Source organism: Hydractinia symbiolongicarpus, chromosome 5, assembly GCF_029227915.1.
Source record: "Hydractinia symbiolongicarpus strain clone_291-10 chromosome 5, HSymV2.1, whole genome shotgun sequence".
Classification (NCBI taxonomy): Eukaryota; Metazoa; Cnidaria; class Hydrozoa; order Anthoathecata; family Hydractiniidae; genus Hydractinia; species Hydractinia symbiolongicarpus.
In genome coordinates, this window is record NC_079879.1 from 27,908,207 (window position 1) to 27,930,773 (window position 22,567).

At 33.4% G+C, this 22,567-nt stretch overlaps 4 protein-coding genes across 4 annotated transcripts; 2 read left to right on the forward strand and 2 right to left on the reverse strand.

Annotated features, from left to right (window-relative positions):
* Positions 1-22: 22 nt before the first annotated feature.
* LOC130645817 (uncharacterized) lies at positions 23-2,464 on the forward strand. Its single transcript, XM_057451922.1, has 2 exons — positions 23-541; positions 859-2,464. The coding sequence occupies exon 2, from the start codon at positions 1,175-1,177 to the stop codon at positions 2,462-2,464; it is 1,290 nt and encodes a 429-aa protein (XP_057307905.1). The 5' UTR covers positions 23-541; positions 859-1,174.
* A 1,644-nt stretch (positions 2,465-4,108) lies between these two features.
* On the forward strand, positions 4,109-7,014 carry LOC130645815 (uncharacterized). The gene is made up of 2 exons (XM_057451920.1): positions 4,109-4,840; positions 5,153-7,014. The coding sequence occupies exons 1-2, from the start codon at positions 4,511-4,513 to the stop codon at positions 6,935-6,937; spliced, it is 2,115 nt and encodes a 704-aa protein (XP_057307903.1). The 5' UTR covers positions 4,109-4,510; the 3' UTR covers positions 6,938-7,014.
* A 212-nt stretch (positions 7,015-7,226) lies between these two features.
* On the reverse strand, positions 7,227-9,687 carry LOC130645816 (ATP-dependent DNA helicase RecQ-like). The gene is made up of 2 exons (XM_057451921.1): positions 8,929-9,687; positions 7,227-8,378 (listed from the first exon to the last, which is right to left on the reverse strand). The coding sequence occupies exons 1-2, from the start codon at positions 9,456-9,458 to the stop codon at positions 7,517-7,519; spliced, it is 1,392 nt and encodes a 463-aa protein (XP_057307904.1). The 5' UTR covers positions 9,459-9,687; the 3' UTR covers positions 7,227-7,516.
* A 216-nt stretch (positions 9,688-9,903) lies between these two features.
* On the reverse strand, positions 9,904-15,183 carry LOC130646106 (uncharacterized). The gene is made up of 4 exons (XM_057452245.1): positions 15,147-15,183; positions 14,776-14,836; positions 14,563-14,665; positions 9,904-12,640 (listed from the first exon to the last, which is right to left on the reverse strand). Exons 1-4 carry the CDS (start codon positions 15,181-15,183, stop codon positions 9,929-9,931), a joined length of 2,913 nt encoding a protein of 970 aa, XP_057308228.1. The 3' UTR covers positions 9,904-9,928.
* Between the last annotated feature and the right edge of the window lie 7,384 nt (positions 15,184-22,567).

Here is a 22,567-nt window from a genome sequence, read left to right on the forward strand (position 1 = left end):
TCAGGGCAACCTCGTCCCCAGGGCTTGTTAGGCTTTTTATATTTGGACGGCCTGAACAAGGCCCTGGCCCTGGCTGGTCACGTGACAAATTTGATTGGCCGTAAGAACTCGCATAATTAAAACGCGTCCCGCGAGTGATATTAGAGGCAAAATTATGTGGCGAGAAAAAATCAAAATTCGAGAACTTTTCGTGGTGATGGACCGCGGATTAGCAATTCAAAAAGTAGCTCTTTAAAAATGGTGGCTGTTATTTTGTGGGTGTTGCGTTTGGTTTGGTTTTTGATGTTGTTCTACTAGCTAAATGTAGCTAGATTCAAAATTTTGGAAAAACATTATTTTTGATATGGAACTGCAACAGTTCTGAAAGTATTTTACCAGAAAGAAGATTAACAATAACTGGTTGAAAGCAGGTTTGAGCATCTTGTGTTGCTAAAAACTCACACTGTTAAATGAACTGAAGAAGGAACGAACTTCACAAGCGATCAAAACTGTCATACATATATAGCTAGCTATATGTAACATAATGTTTAGCTATGGAAAAGTAAGTGCATATCATCTTGTGTGCTAGGGTAGACTTAAAAATTCTTATTAATATTTAATATTTTGCTTTATGATTTCTTGTTCCTGCATTGAATATGGGTAGGCCTCGTATCCTACACAGGAACCTTAGGCTATGTACCATTTTGTGTTCTCTGTTAAAGTATTACTTTGTAATTTGTGTTCTCACTGTACTTTCAACATTCATCATTATTGTATGATATTCTTGTGTATGGACAATATATACAAATCCTTGTCAGTAAAACCCTTACAGTAGTTTTGTTTGTTCTGTTGTAATATTTCTAATTCTTAAATTTTCAGAAAATGGAGAATGCAAACATAGCATGGCAGCAGCTGTAACACCAAAGAAGTTTTATCCAAGAAAAAATGTTTCGCAACAGGGAGTGTGTAGATTATGTGGAAAATTCACTCAGCAGAGACACCTAATCAAAATTTTTTCTAAAATTGGATTGGCCAGGGTGGCCACTCGTCCTTGAAAACCTTGAATGTTCTTGAATGTTCTTGAATTTTATTTGGTCTTGAATTGTTCTTGAAATAGTATGTTTTCCACCCTTGGTTCTTGAATGTTCTTGAGTTTTTACAATTCTATGAAAAATCTTTTTAGAATAGTAAAAAAATGTCTAGTAAAAAAAGTACCAGAATGCATGAAAAAAGTATTTTTAATGAAAGTTGGTTGAGCGATGAACAGTTTAAAATATGGTTGAAAAGGGGACCAGATAAACACAAAGCATTGTGTAGACTTTGTAACACAGTGATAGACATAACTATAATGGGAAAAAGTGCTTTAGCATCGCATTCTAAGGGCAACAAGCATCAAGTGAATGTGAAAAACTATAGTCCAGTTTCTGGTCTGTTCTTCAAAAGTAACCCTCCAAAGCCATCATCAAGCAAAGACGCCTCCCCCGCCACTAACAAGATTGATTTAATGATGAGTACATTAGCAGTTTCCCATGCTGAAATTCGTTGGGCTCTGAAAGTACTAACATCACATCATTCATTTCGTTCTTGCTTGAATTTGAACCAGCTATTTTGTGTGATGTTCCCTGACAGTGACATAGCAAAGTCATTCCAGTTATCAAAAACGAAATGTGCGTACTACATCGTACATGGATCAGCCCCATATTTCATGGAAATCTTGCTCCAAGAAATTAAAAATTCGCCAACCTATTCCACACTTTTTGACGAAAGTTTGAATCATTATAAACAGGAAGAACAAATGGACGTTCAGATTCGTTTCTGGAATGAAAATCTCTATGAAGTCCAGACACGTTACCTAACCTCAAGGTTTTTCAGGCGCCCAAATGCAGATAACATCTTGCACGAGATTCTTCAAGCAACTGATGCGTTACCCCAGAAATCAATGGTCATGCTTTCCATGGACGGACCAAACACTAATTGGAAAGTTTATGAAAATTTAAAATCGCATCGTACTGAGAAAGAATATCCCCAAATTATTGATGTTGGTTCGTGTGGATTACACGTGGTGCACGGAGCCTTTCAGACTGGCGTAAAAGCAACTGGCTGGAAATTGGAAAAGGTTTTAAAGGCCATGTGGAAGCTGTTCAATGATTCCCCAGCTCGAAGAGATCTATATATTCAGTTAAGCAAATCAGATGTTTTTCCAATAATGTTTTGCCAGACACGCTGGGTTGAGGATGAACCTGTTGCCATCCGAGCAAAGGAAGTTTGGGAAAATGTTGTGAATGTCATAAAGCATTATCAAACCTTATGCAAATCAAAACAACCAAGCAAAAACAGTTCGTATGACACCTTGGTCACCCACCACACTGACATGTTTATGCAAGTAAAGTTACAATTCTTTGTTGATGTAGCCAGCATGATGTCTTCGTATCTGAAGCAATTCCAGACGGATAATCCAATGATGCCATTTGTTTCGGAAATATAAGAAAATATTATCCGTCGGTTAATGAAGATTTTCATTCGGAAAACCGTTATTGATGAAGCTGATTCAGCTTATTCTTTAATTAAAATTGATTTGCAGAAACGAGAGAATCATTTACCACCGGAATTAGTCAAGTTACCAACTGCCACCAAAACCTTGCTTTCGTCCCTTCAAGCCAGTTTGACAAAGAAGTTGAAGTTTAAAGGAGAATGTGCTGCACTTATTAAAGGTATTATTGAAAAGCTACAAGAACGATCGCCATTGAAACACCTTTTTGTTCGATCTTTGTCTAGTCTTGTTCCAAAGAATATGATTGAAAGTAAAAACTGTCTACTTAAGTTTGAAAAGGTCGTGGACAAGTTTTACACAACAAATCACATCAATTCAAAAGAAGCAGATAATGCCAAGTTGCAGTTGGAGGAGTTCATCTCACGCACAGCTAAGACTCATAAAGATAAGTTTCTTGGCTTTAGCCTTTCTGATAATCGTTTGGATCATTTTTACCGCGAGTATTTAAACGGTTCTGATAAATACAAAGATTTATGGAAAGTCATGGTGATGGTCTTCACTATTTCACATGGACAAAGCCAGATCGAGAGAGGATTCAGCATCAACAAAGAAGTCACTATCGAAAATCTTAAAAACAAGTCACTATGTGCTCAGCGGTTGGTATATGATGCCTTAAAGTGTTGCAAGAAAGATGTGCATGATATTGAAATCACTGCCAAAATGGTTACATCATGTAAAACAGCCCGTTCTAGGTATGTATTTGCCCTTGAAGAAGTAAAAAAATCAAAAGAAAATGAAGCAGCGAATAACAAGAGAAAGATAATAGCATATGAGATTGATAGTGTGAAACGCAAACGAATGGAGGTAGATACATGTATTCGATCATTGAACAAAGATATGAACAACTGTCTTGATGAGGGCGAGGTTAGCCATGCATTCAGAAAAGCCATTACAGAGAAAAAAGTGACAATGGTGGATTTAGATGAGGCTATTAAAAAACTGGAGGAAGATCTCAAAAACTAATAACCTCTATAATACTCGTAGTTTGTTGACATTAGTTTATTTCAAGATATATGGATTATTTATTAGCTTCATATTAGCGTCATTTTGTCTGGTTCATTTTCTAATTTGAAGATCTTCTTATACAATACAATATATGTTCTATTTTTAATTGAGAATTAAAGTTTTATAAAACACAAGAAATAGAATCCTTTGGACCGTTTCCATAATACTGGATAAATAGATTTTAGAAACAAGAAGAGAAGAACACTATTTATTGAACTTTGTTATTTTTGTGACTTTTATATTCTGTTATTTTTAGTTTTACACTTTTGTTACTATATAATTCTAGCTTTCTGATAAGTATTTATAAACTTGTACACAAAGTAGCTATGTACTCCTAAAAGAATGATTTCTGGAACGATATCAACTTTATTATCAAGGTTTCTACATGTCTACACTCTTTTATTTTGTTCAAATTATCACAGATTATGCTATATTGATGTATAAAGTCAGTGAATTGATCAAGATATTAGCTTTTGTTGAAGTTGTTAAAAATTATTTTTGTCCTTGAAAACCAATATTTTGTTCTGGAATTGTTCTTGATTAGTTCTTGGATTTTTTTTTAATTTTGAGTGGCCACCCTGTTGGCAAAAAATCTTGCTTCAAAAGTGCATGAAGTGTGTGGCATAGGTATCAACGAGCATGACTGTATAACGAAAGTCGTTTGCCGAACATGCGAATCTTTTATTACCAAGGTTGACGAGTACAGGAACTCTTGTCACAACGTCCAAGGTGAACTTAATCGAAACATGTCTGTCAAGAGAATGCTGCTACCAGAAGATTGTAACACAATCACAAGCAAAAATGAACCTTCTCGTAAGAAATTATTTGATTTAACAAACGTACAAAGTGCAGATAACATTGATAAAGAGAATATTGAATCAAGTGACAGTATTTTGAAAAAATTGAACAATGTTTTTGGCACAAAAGAAGTACCCTTTATTGGGAAATTAATGTGGGAGACACCTGGTTTTAAAGATGTTTGATGTTTTTGTCAAATTATTACTCTCTGATCTGAATATGGCATGTAAAAGTCTATGCAGGAGAGATGAAAATGGTTCAACTTTACTTAACAATACCTATGATGGACTTTCAAATTTGCAGATCAAAAATATCAAAACTGAGATGTTGAAAATCCCCTATTTTGTCGATATTCTGGAAACAATTGCTGGTGATATTGAAAACAGGCAGAGTGAAATAAAATATGCTTTCATTTACTCAATTCTGATGCAGTCACGTTGGCACGAACTAAGTTTATTTCAAAGAATTAACACCACTCTTTTAATAGAAGGTGGTTGCAGTAAACAGGTATGTATATACATAATATAATAATAAAGGATTTTGTGTAAGCAATTGAACTGATTTTTATTTATTCTCACATTACTTTTAAGCTTTTCAGCAAGAGACCTGTGAATCTATCAATTTATTTTTTTAATTTTCTCAATATTGAGTTATCAGTACCTTTTTTCACTTGTTCAGCCTTATCAGTAAGGCTGAACAAGTGAAAAAAAAAAAAAACAATTCAAGGGCTGAAGCCAAATTTCCAGTTTCTTATAAAAAAGTGTAGTCTACAGCCTCATTTGTTGAAAATAATCTATTTATATTGGCTTTTGTTTTTAGTTGCAGATACGGTTTCAAAGATTAGGTGTTTGCTTGTGCCCGAGCAGAAGAGAGGTTTTATTGGATTTGATTGGTGGTCATTTTCGTGATGGTGTCATTGATAAAGTTAAAGGTGGAGCTGTGTTTCGAGGGACAGGAGATATGCATAAAAACAATCAAAATGAAGATCTCCATCTATTTGCCACAAATTTGATTGAAAACCGTCTATCATTTGACCATCTCGATAATGACAATCCAAAACGTGATATTGCATTATTACCACTGAGTACATTTTCATTAAACATTGCAGAGTGGAGGGAATATATCAGAACTTCAAAAATTTTGGTTGGGCGTATTTTGTTGGATTTTTTCCCAAAGTTCAAATTTCTGAAATCATTTGTTCCACAACACATTGATCATCAATATAGCCACGAAATGGGGGAACGGTCATTCATTGCATCTATGCCTATCATTAATGCAAATGAAGCACACTATGCTGATTGTGTAAAGATACTTCGAACGTACGAAAAATGGATCGCAGAAATTTACCATGAAACAGGCATGTTGCAAAACATGCCAAACCTTGATGATGGACCACTTCTTGAAACCTTCCAAGCCAACCCTGGTCAGAAATTTGCACACATCAATTTTACAGATTCTGATCCCATGAAAGAAATGAAAATTGTGTTTGGTGGCGATCAATTAACACGTGTAAGATTTGCTGGTGCAAAAGATTTACTAGCTGGTGCACATACTCCTAGCCATCGATTTGAACACTGCTCTCCTTTTAAACCAGTAATGTGGCATACCAAAGCAGCTCTTTTGCAATATTCATACCACCTCTTGCATAAACCTGAATCCATTGCTGAGAATGGAACGATAAAGTATTTTAGGGAGAAGCTTCGTCGAAAAAATGTTACTCCTGCTAAAGTACTCGATTCTTTTGATGGTTGTGAGGAATTATTTATCAGTCTTGGACGTGCATATATTGTTGTTGCACTGATGAAGTTTTTTGGAATGGAAAGTTTGGAGGATAAACCATCTGTTTACCCTTTCCCTACTAACTTTGTTCATAAATCTGATGCTGAGAAAGACGCGTATATGAATAACATATTGACAAAGTTTTTAGATGAATACTTGCTGCAGAAATCCCCACCAAGAGATGGTGATGATTTTGTTGAAAATTATGGTTTTTGCGTAATATTTCTTACGATTCTGGTTCTGCAACTCAAGGATGCAGCAAAAGAAGGTGATGGAAACCGTACTCTTATCAACCAAAAGATGCTTTTAAATGTGTTTAAATCTTTAGGTTCTTACAGCAAATATGCTCTGGAAATGTTTGTCAGCATTGCTCAAGTTGAGTGTTTACTGACACCACGATTATCTGAGGAGTTTAAGTGGGGGAATTTTGTCAACTGGCGTGGCGGTAAGGGGAAAAATATTGAAGACGACCTTGCTCAGGAGATTGTGAATAAAGTTTCCAAAAATATAGTTCAGAGAATGGGTCCTAACAAGACAATATCATCTATAACTAAAATTACTAAAGCTGCTAACGGAATTAAAGAAATCCTGGAAAATTATGACAAAAATGCTAGTATACAAAGATCCTCTACACAACATAGCACCAGTGATGCTTTTGAAGATGAGAATGAAATGATATTAGATCTTCTCGAACTAAAACCTTTTCACCATTCATCAGGTCGTTTCCATAACAGTTTCCCAGCTATAAAAAGGTCACCTTTGCGCTATATGAACGTGACAGATTTTCACAATTGGTTGAAAAAACACAGAGATGAACTAGTTTGAAATTAGTTGCATTTATTTTTTTTAAATATTTTTTACAATTTTATGTTATGATATATATTATATACCTTAAAAGTGAGAAAAAAATATTAATTCGAGTTAACGTACAAAAAAGATATGCATCTGAAATTTCACAAGTGGAAGCTTTTTTTGTTTGAGTTCTTTTCTAAGTTTGATGGACCAGAGTTCTTTTCTAAGTTTGATGGACCAGAGTTCTTTTCTAAGTTTGATGGACCAGAGACATAAAAATTGTCAAATTTGCTCCTTAATAAAATATACAGAAAAGTCAGTGTTTATATTGCATAAAAATAGTTTTTTCATATCCTTGTTTTAAAAAATAACCTCACAAATTTTTAACACCTAGGAGCATAACATTCAACAAGGTCATATATTTTTTTTGAATACGTTTCATCGCAAATACCAAATTTATCAAACATATCGTCCAAGGTATTTATATATTGTAACTGTTGTAAGATGTCTTCAATACATTTTGAATTATATTCTTGTTGCGGTAAGACATGGAATAACGCTAATTCAGATTGGATTTTTACTTCAAATAGTTCTTTTCGTAACTTTTCGAAATTAACACCATCCAGTGGTCTGAAAGTTTTTTTTTTCAATGTGGTTTAATTCTTTGTCTTCACAATGATTCTCATCTCCATTACAATTAGAACAACATGAAACTTGTGCTTGACAAGAAAATCCAAAATATGTGAGAATAGTTTTTCTCAAACAATTTGTTGTTGTGCAATATTCTTTCATTGCAGTTGACATAATTTTATTATTTTCACTTATATCAGAGTTATTGTAATATATTATTGCAGAAGAGGAATTTCCATTTCTACCAGCTCTACCAAACTCTTGTAAATACGATTCTAATGTAGCTGGTGGTGTGATATGTATGACTTTTGTAACATGTGGTATATTTACACCCATACCAAGTGCAGCTGTGGCAAAAATTACTCGAATGTTTGAATTTTCTTTCCTAATTTCTTCAATTATGTCATATTTCATTAGTTTCGTAGTGGGTGCATGAAATTGTGCAAATAATCTGTTGGCCGGAACACAATTTTCACCAACAAACGGATCTTTAATTTTCGAATTGAACAACTTAAATGCATATCCACAGTACTTTAACTTCATATATATAATAGTCATTGGAAATTTTTCTCTAAGTCTGTTGAGTCCTTTGGTCATTGGCAAAAGAATTTCATCATAACTGGCTTTGCTATAGTTATTTGGCATTCTTTTTCGTACAGTTAGTTTTATATTTGGACGATTTGGACTGCTCCGGACAATTTTGCACGAGGAAATAGATAAACTGTCAGTAATTTTTTCAACCATTGCTAGTGGTGCTGTTGCTGTTAGGGCTAACGTAACTGCTGTTGGGAACAATGCTTTAAGTGTAGCTAAATCGCCAAAGCTTTTACGGAAATCTTCGCCCCTATAAAGAGAAAAATGTGTTTGTTAACTTATATATTATATATATATTTATATATATATTTATCACGTCATTATTTTTAACTTGTTTTTTTATAGATTTTTTATAGCTTTATTTTTTACCTAGTTTTTTACTTTTTAGATATATTATATCTATTGTATATCTTGAAGGAATAAATTTTTAGAGGAAAAAAAAATTGGTGGAATATAATTGTGTGAATAAAAATTAAAATGGAATTTGGCAGATAATTTTTTTGTCAAATCCGCCAAATTTTCTTTCTGTCAAAATTTCTTCCATTTAAGGTATAACACATACATTTTTAAAATAAATTTTATTTATATGTAACAACATATTTGTATCCACAGTTATATATTCTGTTTATGAAAAGTGAAAAATATTTATCGCTTGTAGCTGTATATTTATGAGCTGCGTTTTTTTATTTTGATACATATTTGTATCCACAGTTTTATTCTGTTTATGAAAAGTGAAAAATATTTATAGCTTGTGTATATTTATGAGCTGCGTTTTTTTATTATGATGTGTAAGAACTTACCATAACTCAACACAGTGTGCTTCATCGATTACACAGGCAGCTACATTTTGGCGGAATATAGGACTTTTTAGCAATCTCATGCCTTCTGCACTCAAAATCGACTCTGGATGAGAAAACAATATCTTGATCTTCCCCAATTTCACATTTTCTGTTATTTGGATTTTGTGAGTGATATCTTTGCTAAATAAGCTGATAATTTCACTAGTTTCCTCTCTTTCTGTATTTAAAACGCCAGCTGGAACACATTGAGCTTCCATTGTTTTTATTTGATCTTCAATAATTGACGTCAATGGAGTCACGACGATTACAATGTTTTGAGAACATTTTCTTGGTAGAAAATCAGGCAACAGTTGGTATATCAAAGACTTCCCATATCCAGTTGGAAGAACAGCCAGTACGTCGTGGCCATTAAGCAAGCTTTCCCAACAGGCAACTTGCTTAGGTTTTAAGAAAAAGCCAGCCACATTATTACATTCAAGTGAAGTTTGAATACGACTAAATAAATTCACCACTTTGTCCATTTTCTGCATTTGGCGTACTAAAATTGTAACTCGCCGAGATTAAAACATTTAATAAGTATTTTTGATGATGGTCTCGACTGCCTGTGTATATTTTTACCGTGTGCGTTGGAAGAGCGAGCAAAATAATTATTTTCAAAATACCCACCATACGTGGGTATTTTGTCGGCACGTGACCAGCCAGGGCCAGGGCCTTGTTCAGGCCGTCCAAATATAAAAAGCCTAACAAGCCCTGGGGACGAGGTTGCGGTCAGGGCACAGACATTGCAAGCCCTGTTTTAATAAGCCGTAAACCAATCAAATCATCGGATTTTTTTATACTAACCGGTTTTTTGTATCAGTCAGAAAATAATTCACAATACCACATCAATACCGGCTAGTATCCGTTTGCACAAAATAAACAAATAGGAATAGAGATTTTGAGTATTAAAAAAATTACGATGCAGGCCATAAAATTTAGTACAAAGTTATATAAAGACAGTTTACTTACGGAAGAATACACTTACTTTACTCGTTTGATTATTAGTACAAGCTTCAGGTGCACAATATAGGACGGCTCCAGGATTTTTTGTCATCGACAATCGGGTAAAGTTAGCTGCACCATAATCTGAAAGTTTTGCTCTCCATCTATCTTTTCCACGATGCAGTAAAACGTTTGCACTACTGACATCGCGGTGGATAATCGGGACTGGTTTTGACTTGTGAAGATAATTTAAAGCACATATTGTGTCGAATCCTATTTGTAAACAGTTTAGATTCTCCAGCGTTTCCCTCGATAACAATGTCCTCAAGTCAACCTCCAGGCGTTCCATCACAAATAATGGAGCACCGTCATCGTTTGTTGCGCCAATAAATTGAACAAGACATGGATGGCGACACCTTGATGCTATCGCCATTTCACGTTCAAACAGTCGGCGATTGTGACGAGACAATATAAGGTGATGAATTTTTTTAACAGCAACTTCAGTTCCACGAAACTTTGCGAGTTCCACAGTTCCCCATCCACCAACTCCAATTTCTTGTTTCATTAAAAATAATTCATCCCGCTCTAGTATCCAGTCCCTTGAATCGCTTTGTCTTTCATTAGAAAGATCTTGTAGATAAGCATTAATTAATTCAACTCTATCTTGCTCATTTCTTAATTGGTGTGTTATTTCTTCTAACTCTGCACGAAGGGTCAGCGATTCTTCCGTTCTTCTTTCATTTTCTTGTTTTAGGCGATCAAGTTCAATGTTTTTGTTCGCTAGCTCTGCCCTCAACTGTTCCTCCTCCTGCTGATTTTGGTTTCTTGTTTCCGCTAGCTCTTCACGTACAGATAATAATTCTTCATTCGTTGATGTTAAAATTTCTTGAGAAGCTGTTGCTTGTTCCCGAAGTTCGTCATGTTTTAGCTGTAATCGATAAAGGGCTGTGTTTTTGTCAACTAGTTCTAAATTTAACTGTTCATTCTGATTTTTTGTTTGTGCTAGCTGTGCATAGAGAGACTTTACTTCTTCATCCTTCACAATCAACTCTTCCTGAAAAGTTTTGATTTCACTGTTAAGTTTTTTTAAGTCAAAATTCTCAAATGTTACCATAGCTAATTCTTTACTAACGTTAGATAAATCTGTTTTTAACTGTTCTAATTCACTTTTCATTTCGATATTAGATTGCACTAGCTGCGCATTCTTAGATACCATCTCTTCTTGAGAGGCTTCTAAGCCGGCTAAAAATTGCGTAACGTTATGATGTTCCAATTGCACAAGGTTTAATTCAGCTTCCAGGCTGATTACCTCTGTGTTTAACTGTTCCAATTCATTTTCATTTTGGATTTTAGTTTCTACTAGTTGAGAATTCTGAGCTTCTAAATCTTGTTGATAGCTTTGAAAGTCAAATAAAAATTGTTTAGCGTCATCCTGCCCCTTCTTTGCAAGGTGTAATTCAGCTTTCGTGCTGGCTAAGTCTGTGCTTAACGTTTTTAATGCGTTTTCATATTGGATTTTAGTTTCCAACAGTTGATCATGCTGTGCTACTAACTCTTCATGAAAAGATTCAAAGTCAGCTAAAGCTTCTCTGACGTAATAACATCTCAATTTTCCTAGATCAAATTTGGTTTTAATGCCAATTAGCTCTGTCCTCATCTGTTCCGTGTTCTGATCTTTCTGGGTTAGTTCTTCTGATAGCTGTGCATGGAAAGAACTTTCTTCTTCGTCCTTTGTTGTTAATTCTCCTGGAAATGGTTGATGATGTTTTGTTTCACTTTTAATATTCAAACCATTCTCATGTTCTGTTTCGCATGATTGCTGTTTTTGACTGTCTGAGTAATAATTTTCTCCTGTTAAATGTTGTTCATTTTGTTGTAGTTTTTCAGTTTTTTGTTCTTCTGGAAAGAGAGGATTGATTTCAGTCTCAAATATTGCCGATGATGGTGCGTTATTACTATCAGGAATAACCAATTCATCTTCAGTGTTAGGTAGCTCTGTACTCAATGTTTCTAATTCACACATATATTGAGTTTTAATCTTCACCTCTAGCTCTTCTGGACAACTTTGAAAGTCAGAAAACGTATTTCCTCTTTCATGCGTTGTGGCCAACTGTTCTTGAGACGTTGGAAGATCTTGCTGAATTTCTGCCATACTGTCTCTTTTAAAACTTTGGTCCTTTAACGTATGCATACAAATAGGATTGCTTTCTATTTTTACTGCTTCTGATGAGGATTCTTGTTCACCACAAGAAAGACCTTCACTGCTTGTTCTTAGTTCTCCCAATCTATCTTTATTTTGGACCTTAGTTTCTTGCTGGTTATTCTGTACTTCTTGACAAGTTGGCGAGTCCACTAGCATTAGCGTTACATCGCATTGTTGCATCATTTTTGATTTAGTTTCTGTGTCAACAAGCTGTGTTTGGAGCTCTTCCGTTTCATGCAGACTTTTTTTTGCTGTTTCATCTAATTGTGCACAGAGCGAATTGACTTGCTCGTCCTTTTCCGCTAATTCTTCCAGAGGAACTTCGTCATTGTCTTGGAATATTCTCTTATTTACTAACTCAATATCAGCTTGATCAGCATCAATTTTAGATCCAAAGTCGGTGGATCTTTTTGACAAATCTTGATGATGTTTTTGAACTTCAACAGTGTTATGTTTTTCTGAAACATGCGTGTGCATCTGATCGCCATATTTTTCTTTCATCTGCGTTGAGTCATATCCTATGTTGTCCTTAAATAGAAATTTATTTAATCATTATCATTTGCAATAACTGTAAAAGGCCTGGTCGTTTTTTATGTTTAAGAAAGATAATACTGGTCGGTATTTTTGATACGGGTTGGTATTTTCATGAAACTCAACAGATATTCGGTTGAAAATACAAAAAAACCTGTTTGTGAAAACCTGCGGATGCCAAACACATTACTTTACGACGAATATTAAATAACCTACTAGGAACCCGCAAAATTAGAGTTACACACTTATTATTACAAATAGGAAAATTTAAGACTCATTTAATCTGATATTAGATCCATAAGTAAAGTCTGTTTTAAAAAAAGTGTAACACTGGAACAGATATTGTTCAGTATTGTCATTGTTTTTTAAAAGTTCCGTTAAAAATTTATGGGACATAAAAGATACTTAAATTTTCTATAGGTTCATAAAAATTGCGTATCAAGCGAGTTATGGCGCGACCCTGCAGATTTCGTCAAGAAAAGAAAAACATCGCCATTTCAGCGATAGGCGTTGATGGTTTTAAGTTTGTATAGGAGGGAATTCCTGAAGCGAATTGGACGGCAAATTCGGCGGCTAAATGTATCTGAGCAAATTCATTATCTTACTAGCTGTATGCCCATAGAAGAATCCACTTTGTGACATTAAAAAGCTAAACCTAATAAAATTAGTTGCTCTGACAATGCGAAAATTATTCGAGCAAAAAAGTTGACTAAAGCTTTTCTAAATACATCCCACCATACATCCCACCCATAAAATTTAAATTATAACTTAAAATGGATATTGTAACATATTTCCTTATGCCTCGTACAAAATAAAACACAAATCTCTATACATTTCAAAATCGGTTAGTTTATTGCATAGTGCACCCTGCTAACGGTTGACACAGTTGTAAAAAAAAAAACAGTTAACAACACTTCAAATATTGCATATATAGTGTCTGGAGGCACAAAATATAAAGAAAATGATGGATTGCAAGTATAAATTATAATGCAATAAAACGTTTTTCGACATATTGCATACGATATTTATCCACCAAACTTTAAACAATATGTCGAAAAGAGCAGTTTTTAAAACCTAAATTAACTCCCACCCCTTGACGGTTTTTTTTAATAACTCCTTAATACTATGTTGTATGTCTGTGGTACTTCAATATTTATCTATCAGACACCTGCATGTCTACTTTTTAGGTCCCTTACCCTAAACTACCATTAAAAATCTCTATAAAATCGTTTTAATGGGGAAGACTCTTATTAGGATTATCCTTAGAACTTGAAATTTACAACAAAACTTTGTTTTACCAAGTTAGATGTTTTTTCATGTTTTGGACACACGGTTAAACTAAATTCCCGATATATTAAGAATTTACCCAAAAATAAAAAAACCCCGGATTTTCAAGCATTTTTTTATACGAGCTATGTAAAAGCAAGAAAATATCTTAACAACTTTATTTAGCTTTTAGAAACTTCAAACAGAATGTAAAAATTTCCTCTTGAACTAAAGTAATTGAATTTTAAACAGATAGTGGCATTTTAAACAAATTTTCAGCTTTTGAAGACGTCACAGAAAATGTGATGACTTAAGCAAAAATTTATTGTGCCGTACTATGAGTGTGGAACATTTGTTCAAATTTGGTCGAGCTATGAAAAGTTATTGAGTGGAGGAGAAAGGAGGGGGCTAATCCACCCCCCCCCCTCTCCCCTCTGTCATAATATATTCGACAAACCCCGGACCGAACAGGCTTAAGGGTTTAAATAAACACGATAAGCAGTGATTTTTCAGAAATAGATTTAGGAAAATATGGAGTAAATTATATTTGGTGATTGAAACTTTTTTACAGAACTTTAAATGAATTTATTTTTGTTGTTTAAACAAAAAAGTTATATTTCGCAGTATTATGATTTCATAAATTTTTCAAAAACCTGCAAAGCCATGTAATTTTCTTCCTGAAAAAATAAGTTATATTTCGCAGCATTTTGATTTTCTAAATTTTTCAAAAACCTGCAAAGCCATGTAATTTTCTTCCTGAAAAAAATTCTGACAATAACGTATACCACACGAAGTTCTTCCCCATAGCCATTTGCACGAAATATGAAAACACCAATGGCCGTCTATGGTGTAAAGTCTAATTTTACCCAAAGTAATTCTTTCGAATTGCATAAACCTTTTCCACAAAACCACGAAAGTTTATATTCACTATTATTATAAATAGAAAGTTACGCTATCCTTTCCAATACAATTTTTTAACCTTAATGGCAAAGACCCATGTAACTTCCTCTTAACAAAAATCAAAAACCTGTGTAAATACAACTGTCTCTGTAACAGTCCGTGTAATCTGTGAATATCTAAGCCCATTAATTCATATGTAGCGTATATCCATATATGCAGGCTTATAAAGGTATTTTTGTATAGGGGTATATATATTTGTATCGTAAAAAGCCGCGCTTATATAGCCACAACTTCTTCTATAAAGGAACGCTCTAACTATTATTATGTTAAATTTTACCGTAACGCAACGCTTTAGGGTACAATGCATAAGCCATAAAAAAATGACTGGTAATTTTTGGTGCATGGCTTCACCGTGCACACGTGAGGAATCTTCAACAGAATAACAATCAGTCTGTTTGTAAAGCAATTTTTGTTATTGCACTTGTTGTTGTTCACTCTGCAATTTGATTTTACCCAAAACAGAGATTTTACATCCTTGATAAGTTTGGGCCAAATACAGAATCAGGTGTTTGGCAAGGTTTTTCAAGCGTGGCAATTTTTTGTTAGAGGAAAGACCTCCAATCTTGTTAATAAATTGAGAAATCTTGATTCTAGAAAAGGAGTCAGGAGTAATTGATGGGTCACATATTCACGTATGATCAGAATTAGATCTGTTGCACAGCAAACAGTACGCCAGATGACAATATTTAAAATGTTAGGGTTGGGGTTAGGGTTAGGTTAGGGTTACAAAGCTTTACAGACAAATGTTGAACACAATAACGGTACGACTTACCAACGGTAATTGCGATGTACGTTTCTTGACAGAAGTATCTAGTTGTACAGAGAATAGAGTTTTCATGCTTATCGACGCATACTTTAAGCAAATTAAAAGAATATAAAATTAACGGAAATAATCCTGTGAATGACCCTTTTCTGTAATAGACCAAAATGCAAAACGTTATTTTCCCTAAGGATACATTTCTCTAACCTCAATATTTGAAATATGCACTTATTATTATATGATGACAAACAGAATTTGAAGGACATTCTTTGAGTTATTGTTGCCCAAATTAAGAGTTCATTACGTTTTTCTTCATATAACAAAGTAAATTTACGCTAATTTGAAAATATATGAACATTTGCAAATTTAAATCAACTAAAAATATTGCTAACAAAGAGTAAAAATCAGCAACGCCTACAAAAATTAAAAGGTGATCAAGTAGAATGCCTCTGACAAAAATAAAGTTGATAGATCTTAAATTTTGTAGTCCTTGTCGGTACTTATTATGGTTCGATTTTTACAATAAACTCTTCCTCAGTTTAAAGTTCAAACTGTAAAGGAGGATAGGTTTTTATATTTTTGGCAAGAAAAGAATCCTTAAAAGGTAAAAAACAAACAAAATTATACACGTTATTGCCCATGATAACTTTGAACACCTTTGACATCGATCAAATACTCCTGGTAAGAAGCTTTGCAACAAGTTATTATGCATAAAAGCACAAATTATTCTCCTTACCTTCTATGCTTTTATCTGATGGAGGTGAAGTGGGAATCAGGGAGACTTGGTGACTTGGTTGCCATTGTTTAAATCTTGATGGTTTTGGTGGGGGTGGGGGTGGTGTTTTTTTCTTTTTTAAAGTATGTGTCTGTATTGGTAATTGTGGTGGTAGAAGTGGTTGGGATATTTCATCTATTTCTTCCTGCATCTGTTGAATCTGTCTCTGTTGTAACTCCTCAACTATTTTATCAAAAGGATTCGAATATGTCACTGTTTTTTTCTTATCAGCTTCATTTACTTCGAAAATCGCTTTTGCATCTTGAACTGAAACACCTGTTTCTATTTGCCTTTCATATTTTATGGTCTCCGTTTTGTTAAAAACGTTAAAAGCCTTTGAAAGTTTGTTAACAAACTGAAAGCCTGAAGCCATAATTTTTATATAATTTATGACAATGTACTGCGTGATTGGTAATTAGTTTAACCTCTTGTCTGCTCGTGCTCTTAAAGTTTAATTTATGTTTTACTGGAAGATTCCCTTGTATAGTTTATTTAATTCCTTTTATTGGCAAAGCAGGGTTGGCTAATATGGCTCTTGCGTGATACGAAACGATGTAGCTTGTTTTCTTGTGCGATGTATACTTAAATCTTTTTGATTTATCTATAACAAAATAAACGATTTCAATTTACAGCAACACATTTTATCAAGCGGTTTGGACTTTCGTGTTGTCTGTAGATTACGTTTATAACACATATCTTAAATATAAATAAAATTTTGTGTCTTAACTATTTTAGTTAAAAGAAGTTGTGGTAAAGTGTAAAAAAAACAACAATAAACTAAAAAACTTGATCTGAAATCAGGATTTGATCATAATTTAATTAACCTTTAGCCCATTCAGCGCACTTTTAGATTTTATGCATCTTTCCGTACCTTTCCATCCTCTGTTAAAAAAGGAGTCAATGTTGTATACAGTCTCTTCTAATCATTGTTTAAAAAACTGCAAGAAGACCTTTTTTTTTCGAAATACATATTGCGAAATCGAAATCATATTGCGAAATCACTATTCGCCAACAATAATATCAAGGAAAACTAATGGTTCGTGCTATTTATGGTGCAAAGAACGTTTACTTTGGGAAATGTGATCTCAGACAATAACACCGGGTAAAGAGCCATCTTTAAACCTTTTTGTTTTTTTGTTTTTTTGTGACGTGTGTATTTTTTAATTATAGCACTACACAGTGCTTCTATAGGAATATCAGATTCGACATTTCTTTATTTTTTTGTGGATTTTTTAGATGAAGATATCAAAAGACATTATAAAACCTTGATGATTATGTATTTTTCGTTTAAAGTTGTGGAAATATTAGTACAGAAGGTCTTTTTAATTCCATGCCGTTGTTTTCGTAGACTTAACTGAAAATTCTGGACGTAACTAGTTTATGTTTTTCTGTTACGTGGCCACAGGTTACTAATTACATTGTACTTTTATTCTCCTCAATTTAATGATCATCTGCTTGATTTTTATAATTCTTCAACAGCCTTAGCTATCATAAAAAGACGTTTTTTCTTTAACAGCTAGCTTTTTATTTAATTAGGTTCAATACACACATTAGTATAACATTAAAACTTGTTACTGAACTACACGCAATGTACATATATATTTCATTATTCAAAAGTTTTTTTTTGAAAAGGATACCTGTTTTCTTTTACTTGCTCCTGTTAGTCAATCTCTTGATGATGCTCCCTCGGTTTTTGTATTGCTCTACGAATAAAAGATCCACACATTTTGATGGTGAAAATTTCTTGCAAACGTGTTTTGTTTATTGTTTATACCAAGTATTTTTTGTGATTGTATTTGCCGAAGTAATAATAGAACAATTGTTTTTATTGGCCTAGTAGTACAATAAGTGAAAGGACATTGCTCAAATGTTTGTTAGCAAAGGTGGATGACAATCGTCATCACGCATTTTTGAACATGAAAAATTAATAAAAATGGTGGAATGTAAACTTTGTAGACGATTGTAAAATTTCTTGATAAACCATGGAGGTTAAACAAAAAGAAGGAGGTACATCTAAGGGCCGTTTTAAACGGTGACCTAATCGATAAATTATACACCAATTTTATTAAAAATAAAATACTTAACGGAATAGTTAACAGTGTATTGTACCGAAAAATTATTGAAAATTTATTAACAGAAGCAAAATAATAGTTTAGTTCCGCTCGGATAGTAGCTATATATGTTTTGATTTTATTCAGCAATCGTTTAGCAAAGATAAAAGAGTAGAGCCATTCGATAGTATCTACATGTGGTTTCAAATTCAGCAACTCGTACAAATTTATCATGCTACAAAGTGTCAATCTTGAATAGAATGAGTGAAAATGAATGGATATTTAACGTAACAAACTTAACAGATGAGGAATAATATATTGAATAACTCTAGCGTATTTGAACGAAAATTAAATTATTACTTAAGAACTAGTTATTTAAACCCGTAGAAGAATCCACTTAAATATAATGTGCTTCTGATTACAAAAGGTTTTGTCGATAATTTTATTAAGAAGGATAAAAAAAACAAATGAAATCCTGTTTAAAAATCAACTAAAAAACGTTTAAAATTTAATGTATGCTTCTTATCACAAAGTGATTTGTTGCCAATTTCATTAAAAAATCATAAACAATTAATTAAAACTGTTGAACGAATTGGACAACAACAATAACAACGTTGATGCCTGTGACTTTACCCGTACAATAATTTATAACAAAGCACCCGTCACGGTAAATTTGAATTAGCATGCAATTAAATTCCTAACTAATGAAATTACTTTATTTTACGACATGATTTCTTCTATCCAATTATATTCGTAAACAAAACGTTTATAAAATACCGAAATTTTTTATAGGGAATGTACTCTAAACGCTTTTAAAAGAAAATTGCAAAGCTATAATATACTTTGCCTGCTACAGACAGACAGACAGACCCAGTCTCTGTATCAATATATAGATTTTTTAAAAATTTAGTGAAACAGTTTTACTGCAAGAGAGGTTGCCTAGCTAACTAAGCCTTTTTTAGGAACATCAAGATTCATATTTGTTACACCAGGATATGTCGCAATCAATGTGATATGTCGCAATCAACGGTAAATGTCGCAACGTCGCCGGTAAATGTCGCAAGTCAACAGTTAATGTCGCAAACCCAACGGTAAATGTCGCAACAGCAAATGTCGCACCAAAATCGATGATCAACGGTAAATGTCGCACAGATTGAAATCAAAATATTACTCTCAAAATGTTCTACAACATAAGTATCACCGAGGGAAGGAATATAAATTTTCAAGAAGCTAAAAAAGTTTTATTTACATACGCAAATAATCCTAGCAAACTAAACTTTAATGTTGTCTCGAAATAAACACCGCTTATGAAAAGACCACTTCCTTACGATTTTGTAATGTGTATTGAAAGGGAAGACGTTAAAACAATAGTTCGACAAATCGTAAAAGTAAACTTTTTTTTGTTTTTTGTTTTTCTCTCCAGTGGAGGATTCGAAGTATCGTATGTAGAGAAAGGATGTTGTGTGGGTAAAGGGATGACTTAGGAAACAAGGGCTTCATCAGACGCATAGGCCTTGTTTCTTATACCACTTTCTACTCGGTAGTGAAATTGATCTGTGATAGAATCAAAACAACCCGACCTAGCGTAAGCAGCTGGTCATTATGAAGGGTCTGTTTATAAGGAAAGGGTTTCCCTCTATATATTTCTTTCTCGATTTGTTTGTGGGCCATGATTAACAGATTTGGTAAGTAGTCGATAACAAACCACGTACGATGATTAGCGAGGTGAAAAAGGAAAGGGAAAATTCTGCTCTCTAGTTGCTTAAAAAGACTAAGTCACATTATTTCATGGGTAAAAATAATTGGTAGGTAAAAGGCATCTGCAATGGTGAGATTTTAATTAGTTGAGAGCACCACTGCGCCTCGGTCCGGTTAAAAACGCCAAGTTAATTAAATCCGATTGAAATATATTTCTATGCTGACAGTAACTGATTTCTGTTGATTGCGACATTTCACGTTGATTGCGACATATCCTGGTGTAACAATATTCTCTCATACAAAAGCTTAGACTCACACAAACGTGTTGGAGCAAATTACTAAAATTTAAATCTATTAATTATCATAACTTATGAATTAATTATTTATAATTATTTGGGTGATTGAGGTCATTTGCGCTCGAAGCAAAGAATTTCCCGATAATGATTACGTGAGTAACGAACAATTGAAATAACCAATCAAAAAGCGCGGTCAATATTCTGACTGTGGGAAATTCGTTTGCTGCCCAGCGTTTTTTTCTCCCACCTCAACTATTCCGATTTTTCTGGGGTAAACAAAAATTGTGCTGACACTCTTGCCACAGGAGGGGTTGCGTATTAGTAAATATTTTTTGCTCCAAAGTTAAATAATTTTTGGAACAGAATCGACGTTCGGTAGCTCTTTTTCTTTCATAGAACAAAAGAAAATATCTACTATTTGTTCCTAATTATGCGTTGTTCGTTGGGTGATGATTTAATATTATTTCTTTCCGTTCTTATTTTCTGAGATTGTTTTTTATCTTTATTTTACGACAATTTCCTTAAAATACGTTACCAAAATTTGTTTACAAAATTAAATTTGAGAACAAAGCAGCAACCCGTTAAGCAGCTAGCTGTCGCTTACTGTTAATCTCGTGTTAATCGGTAAGTGAGGTAGTGCATAGTTCAAAGATTCTTATTTTTGTTTTCGTTAAACAGCTAATCTCGGTTTTTATGAACAGGTCTTTTACAGGACAATCTTTATATGAAAGATTATTATATTGTCTCTATAATAGTACATGTCATTTGTCTGCGTGTAAAAAGAATATCTAGACTTTATTGTATTGGGATGTCATTTGCAGTTTATACTTCCGTCCAGCTTTTCGTAAAATTAGTGATGTGACTTTGACCTAGACAGACGATGATAGCTAGACATTGCTTTGTATGTCTTTTTGATACCACTTGGCACTTGGACAAAATCAGCGGGCCCGTTCTTATCAGAACTTTGTCAATTCTAATCGAAATCTAGCGTCATCAATATAACATTATTGTGTATAAATTTATTATTTTTGCTATCTCGCCTGCAAGAATAGTATTCAGGGGCAGATACAGGAGTTTAAACAAGTTTTATAAAATCACTAAGAAATGGACGTGAAAACTACGCAAGGCATTAAGGGGCTTTTTTCTAATTAAGCACATAAAATTGCGTTTCTACAATGCATAAAAAACAAGATTAAAAAACCAAGCAGGGACATGCCTAAATATTGGCCACTTTTATACTGAGATTTAGAAGCGGGTTTACTTAAAATTACACGTTTCATAAATTGACGGGTTAACACATTCTGTGTTGAGGTGAAATTTTTTGCATGCTTTAAGTCCCTTTTGACAATGAATTATTCGCGTGAAGTTACTAAATATGGTAACAGAGAATGTAATAATTTAATACACGTTCAAATACACTATGAGTTATTCTAATCCGTTGAGTTTCTATTCAAGAGTGAAACTTTGCAGCATGATAATTCTGTACAAGTTGTAAAATTCGATTAGATGTATGCCTTCTTTGATATTTATTGTACCGTATAGTATTAACTATTTCGTTAAAGACAATTAATTCTGATATATAAATTTTTAGGATTTACGTACACGGCACTTTGGTTACACTCATAAGCGCAAGAAATGCACACATTCAATTTGGTACTTATTACAAAAAATACCCCTGGGAAAACAGCCTCCACGTTGTTTGATGGTGTTCTTACAGGTAGCTAGATTTAGGATTAAAATAGCATTTATTACTTAAAGGAAACCCCAAAGTGTAAAATTATGTTGGACTTATATTATAGAGAGTAAAAAGTTGGTTAACAAGTCTTTTAAAATTTTTAAAACTGGAACTATTTTACTAAGTATTAAAGGGAACCCAGGGTATAAAATGATGTTGGACTTATATTATAGAGTTAAAAAGTTTGGCTAACAATTTTTTTTTAATTTTCTTTAAAAAGCTCTTTTCGTTCTCAAGATATTCACATATAAAAAAAATTTCAAACCTTTTCAAGCGGATTACTTTCACATTAACAAAAATTAAAAATTTTTAAGATAAACTTTTGCGATTTTGTCATTTATTAGTATTCAATTTTCTCGCTGGAAATTTTTAAGGTTTAAAAC